The sequence below is a fragment of the Nerophis ophidion genome, linkage group LG08 (genome assembly GCF_033978795.1).
Source record: "Nerophis ophidion isolate RoL-2023_Sa linkage group LG08, RoL_Noph_v1.0, whole genome shotgun sequence".
NCBI classification, from domain to species: Eukaryota; Metazoa; Chordata; class Actinopteri; order Syngnathiformes; family Syngnathidae; genus Nerophis; species Nerophis ophidion.
Genome location: NC_084618.1, coordinates 2227496 through 2245970, shown reverse-complemented (window position 1 = coordinate 2245970; position 18475 = coordinate 2227496). Strand labels below are relative to the sequence as shown.

Here is an 18475-nt window from a genome sequence, read left to right as displayed (position 1 = left end):
CACACACATGGACTATATGTACACACACACATGGACTATATGTACACACACACATGGACTATATGTACACACACACATGGACTATATGTACACACACCCATGGACTATATGTACACACACACATGGACTATATGTACACACACACATGGACTATATGTACACACACACATGGACTATATGTACACACACACATGGACTATATGTACACACACCCATGGACTATATGTACACACACCCATGGACTATATGTACACACACACATGGACTATATGTACACACACCCATGGACTATATGTACACACACACATGGACTATATGTACACACACCCATGGACTATATGCACACACACACATGGACTATATGTACACACACACATGGACTATATGTACACACACACATGGACTATATGTACACACACACATGGACTATATGTACACACACCCATGGACTATATGTACACACACCCATGGACTATATGTACACACACCCATGGACTATATGCACACACACACATGGACTATATGTACACACACACATGGACTATATGTACACACACACATGGACTATATGTACACACACCCATGGACTATATGTACACACACCCATGGACTATATGTACACACACACATGGACTATATGTACACACACCCATGGACTATATGTACACACACACATGGACTATATGTACACACACACATGGACTATATGTACACACACACATGGACTATATGTACACACACACATGGACTATATGTACACACACCCATGGACTATATGTACACACACACATGGACTATATGTACACACACACATGGACTATATGTACACACACCCATGGACTATATGTACACACACACATGGACTATATGTACACACACCCATGGACTATATGTACACACACCCATGGACTATATGTACACACACCATGGACTATATGCACACACACCCATGGACTATATGTACACACACCCATGGACTATATGTACACACACACATGGACTATATGTACACACACCCATGGACTATATGTCACACACACCCATGGACTATATGTACACACACCCATGGACTATATGTACACACACACATGGACTATATGCACACACACCCATGGACTATATGTACACACACCCATGGACTATATGTACACACACACATGGACTATATGCACACACACACATGGACTATATGTACACACACCCATGGACTATATGCACACACACCCATGGACTGTATGTACACACACCCATGGACTATATGTACACACACACATGGACTATATGTACACACACCCATGGACTATATGTACACACACACATGGACTATATGTACACACACACATGGACTATATGTACACACACACATGGACTATATGTACACACACCCATGGACTATATGTACACACACACATGGACTATATGCACACACACCCATGGACTATATGTACACACACCCATGGACTATATGTACACACACACATGGACTATATGCACACACACACATGGACTATATGCACACACACCCATGGACTATATGTACACACACCCATGGACTATATGTACACACACACATGGACTATATGTACACACACCCATGGACTATATGTACACACACCCATGGACTATATGTACACACACACCCATGGACTATATGTACACACACCCATGGACTATATGTACACACACCCATGGACTATATGTACACACACACATGGACTATATGTACACACACACATGGACTATATGTACACACACCCATGGACTATATGTACACACACCCATGGACTATATGTACACACACCCATGGACTATATGCACACACACACATGGACTATATGTACACACGACCTCCCATGGACTATATGTACACACACACATGGACTATATGTACACACACCCATGGACTATATGCACACACACACATGGACTATATGTACACACACACATGGACTATATGTACACACACACATGGACTATATGTACACACACCCATGGACTATATGTACACACACCCATGGACTATATGTACACACACCCATGGACTATATGTACACACACCCATGGACTATATGCACACACACACATGGACTATATGTACACACACACATGGACTATATGTACACACACACATGGACTATATGTACACACACCCATGGACTATATGTACACACACCCATGGACTATATGTACACACACACACATGGACTATATGTACACACACACATGGACTATATGTACACACACACATGGACTATATGTACACACACCCATGGACTATATGTACACACACACATGGACTATATGTACACACACACATGGACTATATGTACACACACCCATGGACTATATGTACACACACCCATGGACTATATGTACACACACCCATGGACTATATGTACACACACCCATGGACTATATGCACACACACACATGGACTATATGTACACACACACATGGACTATATGTACACACACACATGGACTATATGTACACACACCCATGGACTATATGTACACACACCCATGGACTATATGTACACACACACATGGACTATATGTACACACACCCATGGACTATATGTACACACACACATGGACTATATGTACACACACACATGGACTATATGTACACACACACATGGACTATATGTACACACACACATGGACTATATGTACACACACCCATGGACTATATGTACACACACACATGGACTATATGTACACACACACATGGACTATATGTACACACACACATGGACTATATGTACACACACCCATGGACTATATGTACACACACCCATGGACTATATGTACACACACACATGGACTATATGTACACACACACATGGACTATATGTACACACACACATGGACTATATGTACACACACCCATGGACTATATGTACACACACACATGGACTATATGTACACACACACATGGACTATATGTACACACACACATGGACTATATGTACACACACCCATGGACTATATGTACACACACCCATGGACTATATGTACACACACCCATGGACTATATGCACACACACACATGGACTATATGTACACACACCCATGGACTATATGTACACACACACATGGACTATATGTACACACACCCATGGACTATATGCACACACACACATGGACTATATGTACACACACACATGGACTATATGTACACACACACATGGACTATATGTACACACACCCATGGACTATATGTACACACACCCATGGACTATATGTACACACACCCATGGACTATATGTACACACACCCATGGACTATATGCACACACACACATGGACTATATGTACACACACACATGGACTATATGTACACACACACATGGACTATATGTACACACACCCATGGACTATATGTACACACACCCATGGACTATATGTACACACACACATGGACTATATGTACACACACCCATGGACTATATGTACACACACACATGGACTATATGTACACACACACATGGACTATATGTACACACACACATGGACTATATGTACACACACACATGGACTATATGTACACACACCCATGGACTATATGTACACACACACATGGACTATATGTACACACACACATGGACTATATGTACACACACCCATGGACTATATGTACACACACACATGGACTATATGTACACACACCCATGGACTATATGTACACACACACATGGACTATATGTACACACACACATGGACTATACGTACACACACACATGGACTATATGTACACACACCCATGGACTATATGCACACACACATGGACTATATGTACACACACACGTAATAATAATATTAATAATAACAATAATATTAATAATAATAATGAATATTAACCTGCGGAGTGTCCTGGGTCTTCTTTGTGAAGTTTTGCATGAATTCCACGAGGCCGTGAACAACCACCTCGACCGCCAACATCACCTTCTCTACTTCCTGCCAGGATGGCGAAGGATCGTCTAAACATGGATCAACAAAAACTGTCAATATTCTCTCACAGCCGATCAATCACCACTTCACTTCCACGCTCCGGAGACTGCAAGGATCTTTGACTCGCATTTTTGGAGAAGATCCATAAAAACAGCAGAGTTCAATTTTCATATAGAGGATCTTTGACTAACAATATTTTTGTCCTAGGTCCTCAAAAACAGCAAAGATCTATCGTCATATATAGGATCTTTGACTATTTTTTTGTCGTAGGTCCTTAAAAAAGCAAAGAGTTATTGTCATATAAAGGATCTTTGACTAATATTTTTCTTATAGGTCCTTAAAAACCACACAACACTGCAGTCATAATGAGGATCTTTGACTAGCATTTCTACAGCAGATCCATAAAAACTGCAGAGTTGAACTGTCATATAGAGGATCTTTGACATGCGTTTGTTTCTGTAGCTCCTTAAAAACAGCAAAGAGCTATTGTCACATAAAGGATCTTTGACTAATATTTTTCTTGTAGGTCCTTAAAAACCACACAACACTCCAGTCATAAAGAGGATCTTTGACTAGCATTTCTAGAGCAGATCCATAAAAACTGCAGAGTTGAACTGTCATATAGAGGATCTTTGACATGCGTTTTTTTTCTGTAGCTCCTTAAAAACAGCAAACAGCTATTGTCATATAAAGAATCTTTGACCAATATTTTGTGGTAGGCCCTTAAAACAGCAAAGAGCTATTGTCATACAAAGGATCTTTGGCTAATATTTTTGTTGGAGGTCCCGGAGAACAGCAGAGTGCTTCGGTCATTTAGAGGTTCTTTGACTAGCGTTTATTTTTTCAGTAGTCCAACTTCTGTCTTATAGAGGATATTTAACCTGCGTTTTTGCTGTCGATCCTTAAAAACAGCAGAACACTACTGTCATATTGCGGATCTCTGCCTTGTTTTTGCTGTAGATCCTTAAAAACAGCAGAGCACTGCTATCATGGAGAGGATATTTAACCTGCGTTTTTGCTGTAGATCCTTAAAAACAGCAGATCACTACTGTCATATTGAGGATATCTACCTTGTTTTTGCTGTAGATCCTTAAAAACAGCAGAACACTACTGTCATATTGAGGATCTCTACCTTGTTTTTGCTGTAGATCCTTAAAAACAGCAGAGCACTGCTATCATGTAGAGGATATTTAACCTGCGTTTTTGCTGTAGATCCTTAAAAACAGCAAAAAGCTACTATCATGTTTCTGTTCATAGGTCTTTAAAAAAAGCACAGAACTTCTAGAGGTTCTTTGGCTAGCATTTTTGTCTTTCGGTAGTTAAAAACAGCAGAACACTTCTGTCATGTAACGGGTCTTTCACTACAGTTTTTTGCTGTAGGTTCTTCAAAAAAGCAGGGCCTGACTGTTAAGTAGAGGATCTTTGACTAGTGTTTTTTTTATCCCTAAAAACAGCATAGTGGTCCTGTCACACCAGATAATCTTTGACTTGTAGCAGGTCCTCAAAAACAACAGCGCACTTCTGTCAAATAAAGGCTCTTTCCCTACCGTTTTTTTAATAAACAGCACAGAGGTCCTGTCACATAGAGGATCTTTGACTAACATTTTCCGACCAGGTCCTCAAGAACAGCAGGGCACTTGAATCATAAAACGGATATATTACTACCGTTTTTGCTGTAGTTTCTAAAAAACAGCAGAGAGGTCCTGTCACACAGAGGATTTTTGACTATTATTTTCAGAGGATCTTGGACTAACATTTTCCGAGGATCTTCGACTAGCATTTTCCGACCAGGACCTCAATATAGCAGGGCACTTAAATCATAAAAAATATTTGTTACTACTTTTTTTGCTGTTGTTTCTAAAAAAACAGCACAGAGGTCCTATCACCCAGAGGATCTTTGACTAACATTTTCTGACCAGCTCCTCAAAAACAGCAGAGCACTCAAATCATAAAAATGATCTTTCACTACCGTTTTTGCTGTAGTTTCTAAAAAACAGCAGAGAGGTCCTGTCACACAGAGGATTTTTGACTATTATTTTCCGAGGATCTTGGACTAACATTTTCCGAGGATCTTCGACTAGCATTTTCCGACCAGGACCTCAATATAGCAGGGCACTTAAATCATAAAAAATATTTGTTACTACTTTTTTTGCTGTTGTTTCTAAAAAACAGCACAGAGGTCTTATCACCCAGAGGATCTTTGACTAACATTTTCTGACCAGCTCCTCAAAAACAGCAGAGCACTCAAATCATAAAAATGATCTTTCACTACCGTTTTTGCTGTAGTTTCTAAAAAACAGCAGAGAGGTCCTGTCACACAGAGGATTTTTGACTATTATTTTCCGAGGATCTTGGACTAACATTTTCCGAGGATCTTCGACTAGCATTTTCCGACCAGGACCTCAATATAGCAGGGCACTTAAATCATAAAAAATATTTGTTACTACTTTTTTTGCTGTTGTTTCTAAAAAACAGCACAGAGGTCTTATCACCCAGAGGATCTTTGACTAACATTTTCTGACCAGCTCCTCAAAAACAGCAGAGCACTCAAATCATAAAAATTATCCTTCACTACCGTTTTTGCTGTAGTTTCTAAAAAACAGCAGAGAGGTCCTGTCACACAGAGGATTTTTGACTATTATTTTCCGAGGATCTTGGACTAACATTTTCCGAGGATCTTCGACTAGCATTTTCCGACCAGGACCTCAATATAGCAGGGCACTTAAATCATAAAAAATATTTGTTACTACTTTTTTTGCTGTCGTTTCTAAAAAACAGCACAGAGGTCTTATCACCCAGAGGATCTTTGACTAACATTTTCTGACCAGCTCCTCAAAAACAGCAGAGCACTCAAATCATAAAAATTATCTTTCACTACCGTTTTTGCTGTAGTTTCTAAAAAACAGCAGAGAGGTCCTGTCACACAGAGGATTTTTGACTATTATTTTCCGAGGATCTTGGACTAACATTTTCCGAGGATCTTTGACTAGCATTTTCCGACCAGGACCTCAATATAGCAGGGCACTTAAATCATAAAAAATATTTGTTACTACTTTTTTTGCTGTCGTTTCTAAAAAAACAGCACAGAGGTCTTATCACCCAGAGGATCTTTGACTAACATTTTCTGACCAGCTCCTCAAAAACAGCAGAGCACTCAAATCATAAAAATTATCCTTCACTACCGTTTTTGCTGTAGTTTCTAAAAAACAGCAGAGAGGTCCTGTCACACAGAGGATTTTTGACTATTATTTTCCGAGGATCTTGGACTAACATTTTCCGAGGATCTTCGACTAGCATTTTCCGACCAGGACCTCAATATAGCAGGGCACTTAAATAATAAAAAATATTTGTTACTACTTTTTTTCCTGTCGTTTCTAAAAAACAGCACAGAGGTCTTATCACCCAGAGGATTTTTGACTAACATTTTCTGACCAGCTCCTCAAAAACAGCAGAGCACTCAAATCATAAAAATTATCTTTCACTACCGTTTTTGCTGTAGTTTCTAAAAAACAGCAGAGAGGTCCTGTCACACAGAGGATTTTTGACTATTATTTTCCGAGGATCTTGGACTAACATTTTCCGAGGATCTTTGACTAGCATTTTCCGACCAGGACCTCAATATAGCAGGGCACTTAAATCATAAAAAATATTTGTTACTACTTTTTTCGCTGTCGTTTCTAAAAAACAGCACAGAGGTCTTATCACCCAGAGGATCTTTGACTAACATTTTCTGACCAGGTCCTCAAGAACAGCAGGGCACTTGAATCATAAAACGGATATATTACTACCGTTTTTGCTGTAGTTTCTAAAAAACAGCAGAGAGGTCCTGTCACACAGAGGATTTTTGACTATTATTTTCCGAGGATCTTGGACTAACATTTTCCGAGGATCTTCGACTAGCATTTTCCGACCAGGACCTCAATATAGCAGGGCACTTAAATAATAAAAAATATTTGTTACTACTTTTTTTGCTGTCGTTTCTAAAAAACAGCACAGAGGTCTTATCACCCAGAGGATCTTTGACTAACATTTTCTGACCAGGTCCTCAAGAACAGCAGGGCACTTGAATCATAAAACGGATATATTACTACCGTTTTTGCTGTAGTTTCTAAAAAACAGCAGAGAGGTCCTGTCACACAGAGGATTTTTGACTATTATTTTCCGAGGATCTTGGACTAACATTTTCCGAGGATCTTCGACTAGCATTTTCCGACCAGGACCTCAATATAGCAGGGCACTTAAATCATAAAAAATATTTGTTACTACTTTTTTTGCTGTTGTTTCTAAAAAACAGCACAGAGGTCTTATCACCCAGAGGATCTTTGACTAACATTTTCTGACCAGCTCCTCAAAAACAGCAGAGCACTCAAATCATAAAAATTATCTTTCACTACCGTTTTTGCTGTAGTTTCTAAAAAACAGCAGAGAGGTCCTGTCACACAGAGGATTTTTGACTATTATTTTCCGAGGATCTTGGACTAACATTTTCCGAGGATCTTTGACTAGCATTTTCCGACCAGGACCTCAATATAGCAGGGCATTTCAATCATAAAAAATATTTGTTACTACTTTTTTTGCTGTCGTTTCTAAAAAAACAGCACAGAGGTCTTATCACCCAGAGGATCTTTGACTAACATTTTCTGACCAGCTCCTCAAAAACAGCAGAGCACTCAAATCATAAAAATGATCTTTCACTACCGTTTTTGCTGTAGTTTCTTAAAAACAGCAGAGAGGTCCTGTCACACAGAGGATTTTTGACTATTATTTTCCGAGGATCTTGGACTAACATTTTCCGAGGATCTTCGACTAGCATTTTCCGACCAGGACCTCAATATAGCAGGGCACTTAAATCATAAAAAATATTTGTTACTACTTTTTTTGCTGTCGTTTCTAAAAAACCGCACAGAGGTCCTATCACCCAGAGGATCTTTGACTAACATTTTCTGACCAGCTCCTCAAAAACAGCAGAGCACTCAAATCATAAAAATGATCTTTCACTACCGTTTTTGCTGTAGTTTCTTAAAAACAGCAGAGAGGTCCTGTCACACAGAGGATTTTTGACTATTATTTTCCGAGGATCTTGGACTAACATTTTCCGAGGATTTTCGACTAGCATTTTCCGACCAGGACCTCAATATAGCAGGGCACTTAAATCATAAAAAATATTTGTTACTACTTTTTTTGCTGTTGTTTCTAAAAAACAGCACAGAGGTCTTATCACCCAGAGGATCTTTGACTAACATTTTCTGACCAGCTCCTCAAAAACAGCAGAGCACTCAAATCATAAAAATGATCTTTCACTACCGTTTTTGCTGTAGTTTCTAAAAAACAGCAGAGAAGTCCTGTCACACAGAGGATTTTTGACTATTATTTTCAGAGGATCTTGGACTAACATTTTCCGAGGATCTTTGACTAGCATTTTCCGACCAGGACCTCAATATAGCAGGGCACTTAAATCATAAAAAATATTTGTTACTACTTTTTTTGCTGTCGTTTCTAAAAAACAGCACAGAGGTCTTATCACCCAGAGGATCTTTGACTAACATTTTCTGACCAGCTCCTCAAAAACAGCAGAGCACTCAAATCATAAAAATTATCTTTCACCACCGTTTTTGCTGTAGTTTCTAAAAAACAGCAGAGAGGTCCTGTCACACAGAGGATTTTTGACTATTATTTTCCGAGGATCTTGCACTAACATTTTCCGAGGATCTTCGACCAGCATTTTCCGACCAGGACCTCAATATAGCAGGGCACTTCAATCATAAAAAATATATTTTTTTACTACTTTTTTTGCTGTCGTTTCTAAAAAACAGCACAGAGGTCTTATCACCCAGAGGATCTTTGACTAACATTTTCTGACCAGCTCCTCAAAAACAGCAGAGCACTCAAATCATAAAAATGATCTTTCACCACCGTTTTTGCTGTAGTTTCTAAAAAACAGCAGAGAGGTCCTGTCACACAGAGGATTTTTGACTATTATTTTCCGAGGATCTTGGACTAACATTTTCCGAGGATCTTCGACTAGCATTTTCCGACCAGGACCTCAATATAGCAGGGCACTTAAATAATAAAAAATATTTGTTACTACTTTTTTTGCTGTCGTTTCTAAAAAACAGCACAGAGGTCTTATCACCCAGAGGATCTTTGACTAACATTTTCTGACCAGGTCCTCAAGAACAGCAGGGCACTTGAATCATAAAACGGATATATTACTACCGTTTTTGCTGTAGTTTCTAAAAAACAGCAGAGAGGTCCTGTCACACAGAGGATTTTTGACTATTATTTTCCGAGGATCTTGGACTAACATTTTCCGAGGATCTTCGACTAGCATTTTCCGACCAGGACCTCAATATAGCAGGGCACTTCAATCATAAAAAATATTTGTTACTACTTTTTTTGCTGTTGTTTCTAAAAAACAGCACAGAGGTCCTATCACCCAGAGGATCTTTGACTAACATTTTCTGACCAGCTTCTCAAAAACAGCAGAGCACTCAAATCATAAAAATGATCTTTCACTACCGTTTTTGCTGTAGTTTCTTAAAAACAGAAGAGCTCCGCTGGGTCTTTGGTGAGAATTAAAAAATATATCCTTTAAAAAAAGCAAAGGGGTCTTACTACACGGAGGATCTTTGACTACCTTTCCATGCAGCGGGGTCCTGAAAAACAGCAGAGCTGTCCTGCGGCATAGAGGATCTTTGACTCGTGATTTCTAAGTAGACCCTGACTATTAGTGCCGTTAAACTAAGTACGCACCAGGATTGTGGTCTAGGTTGGCCAGCAGTTCCAGGTGAGGTCTCAGGCTGGTCAGGTTTGCAGGGTCTCCTGTCCTCTGCAGGACGATGGTCAGCTCTTGGACGCTCTTCGCAAAGGACTCGAAAGACTGCAGCTACATGAGGAAGCGCGGGAGTCGCCTTTAGAGAACAACGAAACTGGTCTCCATGTTTGGAGTAAAAAAGAAGTGCGAAGCAGACCTTGTCGATGATGGACTGCATGTGGGACTTGTGGACCAGGTCCCCGTAGAGAAGAGAGGACCACTGCTCAGGAGAAATGCGGAGGCCGGCTTCCATGGCGATGTGGACGATCTGGGCGTCGTGCTCTCGGCGCAGAGCCTCGTACGCACGGAACTCCTCCTTCAGCTGCATGAGCGACGAGTCCTCGTCCCGTTTGGTCACCTGAGAGACAGCCGTCCTCAAACGTGAGTGCCGACTCATAGCCCTGATATGCTAGCATTAGCGGCTAGCATTAGCAGCTAGCATTAGCGGCTAGCATTAGCTAGCAGTTGGTTAAAAAAGCTAGTGTTTTACAATTGATTTGACACCGGTCCACTTCAAAAATGAGTCATTGTTTTAACTTCAAGTAATGTACTAGGAACTGATGTAGTAGTGTGAAGGAACGTGTTCTTTTGACTAAATATTTACTGTAACGGTTTTACGAACTGAATGCTAAGTCACATTGAATAACTTTAAGGTTTTACTACTTACGTATAAAATACTACACGGTCTAGCTCCATCTTATCTTGCAGATTGTATTGTACCATATGTCCCGGCAAGAAATCTGCCTTCAAAGGACTCCGGCTTGTTAGTGATTCCCAAAGCCCAAAAAAAGTCTGCGGGCTATAGAGCGTTTTCCGTTCGGGCTCCAGTACTCTGGAATGCCCTCCCGGTAACAGTTGGAGATGCTACCTCGGTAGAAGCATTTAAGTCTCACCTTAAAACTCATTTGCATACTCTAGCCTTTAAATAGACTCCCTTTTTAGACCAGTTGATCTGCTGTTTCTTTTCTTTTTCTTCTATGTCCCACTCTCCCCTGTGGTCCGATGTACTGCTGTGTATCGGCTGGGGACATCTCTGCGCTGCTTATCCGCCTCCGCTTGGGATGGTTTCCTGCTGGCTCCGCTGTGAACGGGACTGCCTCCGCTTGGGATGGTTTCCTGCTGGCTCCGCTGTGAACGGGACTCTCGCTGCTGTGTTGGATCCGCTTTGGACTGGACTCTCGCGACTGTGTTGGATCCATTGTGGATTGAACTTTCACAGTATCATGTTCGACCCGCTCGACATCCATTGCTTTCCTCCTCTCTAAGGTTCTCATAGTCATCATTGTCACCGACGTCCCACTGGGTGTGAGTTTTCCTTGCCCTTATGTGGGCCTACCGAGGATGTCGTGGTGGTTTGTGCAGCCCTTTGAGACACTAGTGATTTAGGGCTGTATAAGTAAACATTGATTGATTGATTGATAGTCCTCTGGGATTAATAAAGTACTTCTGATTCTAAATCTGAATGTGATTCTGATAGCTGACGTCAACGTTGCGCTTGTTTGGACAGCAGAGTCCTTGGGATGGTCAACAGCGCCTCTGCTGGTCTCAGTTGGTGAGTCACCCGAGGCGCCTGGGGATGATCCTCAGAAGCTTTTAGAGAGGCTACAGAGTTCTCCAGTTGTTGATAGTACCGATCTGTCAGCAAAGCCAGAGATGTTCTTCCTCCTCTCCGCAGAGTCGACATCGATCGTCTTCACACAGTTCTGTTAGGTGTTGCCATCATCTGAGAGCTGGCCGGTGGCCGGACCGGAAACAAATAAGGTCGGTGGGATCTTTCTTTTGCAATGTGGACTCCTCCCTGGTGTTGGATTTGTGGCGGAAGAGGGTTAGAAGGCCAGGGTGGGAGGAAGAAGGGGTGAGGCAGTTCCTGCGGATAGTAGAGCTGTCCGGTTGGCCGTCGGTCTGCGGTAAGGATGAGCCAATCTTTGCCTGCTCATCTGCAAGACCGTTGCCAGCTGGCCCCAGGTGACCGGCAGCTGTTTTGAAGGTGGGGAGGCAGCACGGGATGATTGGATTAAGAGGATAGAGGGGGGAAGCATTTAAGTTTCATCTTAAAACTCATTTGTATACTCTAGCCTTTGAATAGACCCCTTTTTAGACTAGTTTATCTGCTGTCTCTTTTCTGCTCTGCCCCCCTGTTATCAGGTGACCACGGTTCAGCCTCCATGGATGAGGCGCAAGCAGTTCGAAGTCGGGACCAAAGGTGGACCACTCCTCTTTGCATCGGTTGGTGATGTCTCTGCGCTGCTGACTTATCTCCATTCAAGATCATCCCCTGCTGGTCTCCCAATGTACTGGACTTTCCCATGAAGTCGGGATCCGAGGTGACCACACTTAATGCAACAGTCGGAGACGTCTCTGTGCAAGAGGATCCCCTGCTGGCTCCACTATGGACAGGACTCTCACACTATTGACTACATTGCACCGGTCGCCCAGGGGAGGATCCCCACATCTGCAGTCCCTTCCAAGGTTTGTCCTTGTTCCCATTGGGTTGAGTTTTATTTTGCCTGGATGTGGGACTTGAGCCCAGGATGTCGTTTCGCTTGTGCAACCCTTTGAGACACTCGTGATTAAACTTTGATTGATTGATTGTTACTGGGGTTGCCAAGGGCTTGGACCAAGGATTTGCCACCACTGATAATGGATCTCGAGGACCGATGGTTGCACGTGTGTGGCCAAAAGACGGCGGCGGTCCGCATAGATTTTTTTTAGAGTGAAATGAGTTGCTAAAGGACCGGTTGAACAATCATACCAGTTCCTCCATTTTGCGAGCCATGTAGTGTTGAGCCATCCATGTGGATGTTGAGGTCCATTGGGCCATTCCGGTCCATGGTCTCTTCAGCGGAAACAAGTTATCAGGACCGGTGGCGTGTCCAGACTTTTTTTTCCAGATGTGGCACAGTGCACGTCAGATAAGATTGCCCGTCACCCGAATATGTAGGCATTGGACGAATAAGATAGTCCGACAATAAGAACACGCCGGGGAGGATTGTCCGCCTTTACAATGTGAACTATAGACCATACAATGTGAACTATAGACCATACAATGTGAACTATAGACCATACAATGTGAAGTATAGACCATACAATGTGAAGTATAGACCATACAATGTGAACTATAGACCATAGAAGGTGAAGTATAGACCATACAATGTGAACTATAGACCATACAATGTGAAGTATAGACCATACAATGTGAACTATAGACCATACAATGTGAAGTATAGACCATACAATGTGAACTATAGACCATACAATGTGAAGTATAGACCATACAATGTGAACTATAGACCATACAATGTGAAGTATAGACCATACAATGTGAAGTATAGACCATACAATGTGAACTATAGACCATAGAAGGTGAAGTATAGACCATACAATGTGAACTATAGACCATACAATGTGAAGTATAGACCATACAATGTGAACTATAGACCATACAATGTGAAGTATAGACCATACAATGTGAAGTATAGACCATACAATGTGAACTATAGACCATACAATGTGAAGTATAGACCATACAATGTGAAGTATAGACCATACAATGTGAAGTATAGACCATACAATGTGAACTATAGACCATAGAAGGTGAAGTATAGACCATACAATGTGAACTATAGACCATACAATGTGAAGTATAGACCATACAATGTGAACTATAGACCATACAATGTGAAGTATAGACCATACAATGTGAACTATAGACCATACAATGTGAAGTATAGACCATACAATGTGAACTATAGACCATACAATGTGAAGTATAGACCATACAATGTGAACTATAGACCATACAATGTGAAGTATAGACCATACAATGTGAACTATAGACCATACAATGTGAAGTATAGACCATACAATGTGAACTATAGACCATACAATGTGAAGTATAGACCATACAATGTGAACTATAGACCATACAATGTGAACTATAGACCATACAATGTGAACTATAGACCATACAATGTGAACTATAGACCATACAATGTGAACTATAGACCATACAATGTGAACTATAGACCATACAATGTGAAGTATAGACCATACAATGTGAAGTATAGACCATACATTGTGAACTATAGACCATACAATGTGAAGTATAGACCATACATTGTGAACTATAGACCATACAATGTGAAGTATAGACCATACAATGTGAAGTATAGACCATACATTGTGAAGTATAGACCATACAATGTGAAGTATAGACCATACAATGTGAAGTATAGACCATACAATGTGAAGTATAGACCATACAATGTGAAGTATAGACCATACAATGTGAAGTATAGACCATACAATGTGAAGTATAGACCATACAATGTGAAGTATAGACCATACATTGTGAAGTATAGACCATACAATGTGAACTATAGACCATACAATGTGAACTATAGACCATACAATGTGAAGTATAGACCATACATTGTGAACTATAGACCATACAATGTGAAGTATAGACCATACAATGTGAAGTATAGACCATACATTGTGAAGTATAGACCATACAATGTGAAGTATAGACCACACAATGTGAAGTATAGACCATACATTGTGAAGTATAGACCATACAATGTGAAGTATAGACCATACATTGTGAAGTATAGACCATACAATGTGAAATATAGACCATACAATGTGAAGTATAGACCATACATTGTGAAGTATAGACCATACAATGTGAAGTATAGACCATACATTGTGAACTATAGACCATACAATGTGAAGTATAGACCATACAATGTGAAGTATAGACCATACATTGTGAACTATAGACCATACAATGTGAAGTATAGACCATACAATGTGAAGTATAGACCATACAATGTGAACTATAGACCATACAATGTGAAGTATAGACCATACAATGTGAACTATAGACCATACAATGTGAACTATAGACCATACAATGTGAACTATAGACCATACAATGTGAACTATAGACCATACAATGTGAACTATAGACCATACAATGTGAACTATAGACCATACAATGTGAAGTATAGACCATACAATGTGAAGTATAGACCATACATTGTGAACTATAGACCATACAATGTGAAGTATAGACCATACATTGTGAACTATAGACCATACAATGTGAAGTATAGACCATACAATGTGAAGTATAGACCATACATTGTGAAGTATAGACCATACAATGTGAACTATAGACCATACAATGTGAAGTATAGACCATACAATGTGAAGTATAGACCATACAATGTGAAGTATAGACCATACAATGTGAAGTATAGACCATACAATGTGAAGTATAGACCATACAATGTGAAGTATAGACCATACAATGTGAAGTATAGACCATACATTGTGAAGTATAGACCATACAATGTGAACTATAGACCATACAATGTGAACTATAGACCATACAATGTGAAGTATAGACCATACATTGTGAACTATAGACCATACAATGTGAAGTATAGACCATACAATGTGAAGTATAGACCATACATTGTGAAGTATAGACCATACAATGTGAAGTATAGACCACACAATGTGAAGTATAGACCATACATTGTGAAGTATAGACCATACAATGTGAAGTATAGACCATACATTGTGAAGTATAGACCATACAATGTGAAATATAGACCATACAATGTGAAGTATAGACCATACATTGTGAAGTATAGACCATACAATGTGAACTATAGACCATACAATGTGAAGTATAGACCATACAATGTGAAGTATAGACCATACATTGTGAACTATAGACCATACAATGTGAAGTATAGACCATACAATGTGAAGTATAGACCATACAATGTGAAGTATAGACCATACAATGTGAACTATAGACCATACAATGTGAACTATAGACCATACAATGTGAAGTATAGACCATACATTGTGAACTATAGACCATACAATGTGAAGTATAGACCATACAATGTGAACTATAGACCATACATTGTGAAGTATAGACCATACAATGTGAAGTATAGACCATACAATGTGAAGTATAGACCATACAATGTGAAGTATAGACCATACAATGTGAAGTATAGACCATACAATGTGAAGTATAGACCATACATTGTGAAGTATAGACCATACAATGTGAAGTATAGACCATACAATGTGAAGTATAGACCATACATTGTGAAGTATAGACCATACAATGTGAAGTATAGACCATACAATGTGAAGTATAGACCATACAATGTGAAGTATAGACCATACATTGTGAAGTATAGACCATACAATGTGAAGTATAGACCATACAATGTGAACTATAGACCATACAATGTGAAGTATAGACCATACATTGTGAACTATAGACCATACAATGTGAAGTATAGACCATACAATGTGAACTATAGACCATACATTGTGAAGTATAGACCATACAATGTGAAGTATAGACCATACAATGTGAAGTATAGACCATACAATGTGAAGTATAGACCATACAATGTGAAGTATAGACCATACATTGTGAAGTATAGACCATACAATGTGAAGTATAGACCATACAATGTGAAGTATAGACCATACAATGTGAAGTATAGACCATACATTGTGAAGTATAGACCATACAATGTGAAGTATAGACCATACAATGTGAAGTATAGACCATACAATGTGAACTATAGACCATACAATGTGAAGTATAGACCATACAATGTGAAGTATAGACCATACAATGTGAAGTATAGACCATACAATGTGAAGTATAGACCATACAATGTGAAGTATAGACCATACAATGTGAACTATAGACCATACAATGTGAAGTATAGACCATGCAATGTGAAGTATAGACCATACAATGTGAAGTATAGACCATACAATGTGAAGTATAGACCATACAATGTGAACTATAGACCATACAATGTGAAGTATAGCCCATACAATGTGAAGTATAGACCATACAATGTGAAGTATAGACCATACAATGTGAAGTATAGACCATACAATGTGAAGTATAGACCATACAATGTGAAGTATAGACCATACAATGTGAAGTATAGACCATACAATGTGAAGTATAGACCATACAATGTGAACTATAGACCATACAATGTGAAGTATAGACCATGCAATGTGAAGTATAGACCATACAATGTGAAGTATAGACCATACAATGTGAAGTATAGACCATACAATGTGAACTATAGACCATACAATGTGAAGTATAGCCCATACAATGTGAAGTATAGACCATACAATGTGAAGTATAGACCATACAATGTGAAGTATAGACCATACAATGTGAAGTATAGACCATACAATGTGAAGTATAGACCATACAATGTGAAGTATAGACCATACAATGTGAACTATAGACCATACAATGTGAACTATAGACCATACAATGTGAAGTATAGACCATACAATGTGAACTATAGACCATACAACGTGAAGTATAGACCATACAATGTGAAGTATAGACCATACATTGTGAAGTATAGACCATACAATGTGAACTATAGACCATACAATGTGAAGTATAGACCATACAACGTGAAGTATAGACCATACAATGTGAAGTATAGACCATACAATGTGAAGTATAGACCATACAATGTGAAGTATAGACCATACAATGTGAAGTATAGACCATACAATGTGAACTATAGACCATACAATGTGAAGTATAGACCATACAATGTGAACTATAGACCATACAATGTGAAGTATAGACCATACAATGTGAAGTATAGACCATACAA

General features: G+C 39.6%; 1 protein-coding gene across 1 annotated transcript in view; it reads right to left on the bottom strand.

Annotated features, from left to right (window-relative positions):
• rc3h2 (ring finger and CCCH-type domains 2) overlaps nt 1-18475 on the bottom strand; it is a 57477-nt gene that overhangs the window by 24768 nt on the left and 14234 nt on the right. Inside the window, 3 exon segments of the mRNA XM_061907380.1 lie at nt 3863-3981; nt 10706-10838; nt 10924-11124. Coding sequence (XP_061763364.1) covers nt 3863-3981; nt 10706-10838; nt 10924-11124 — 453 coding nt within the window.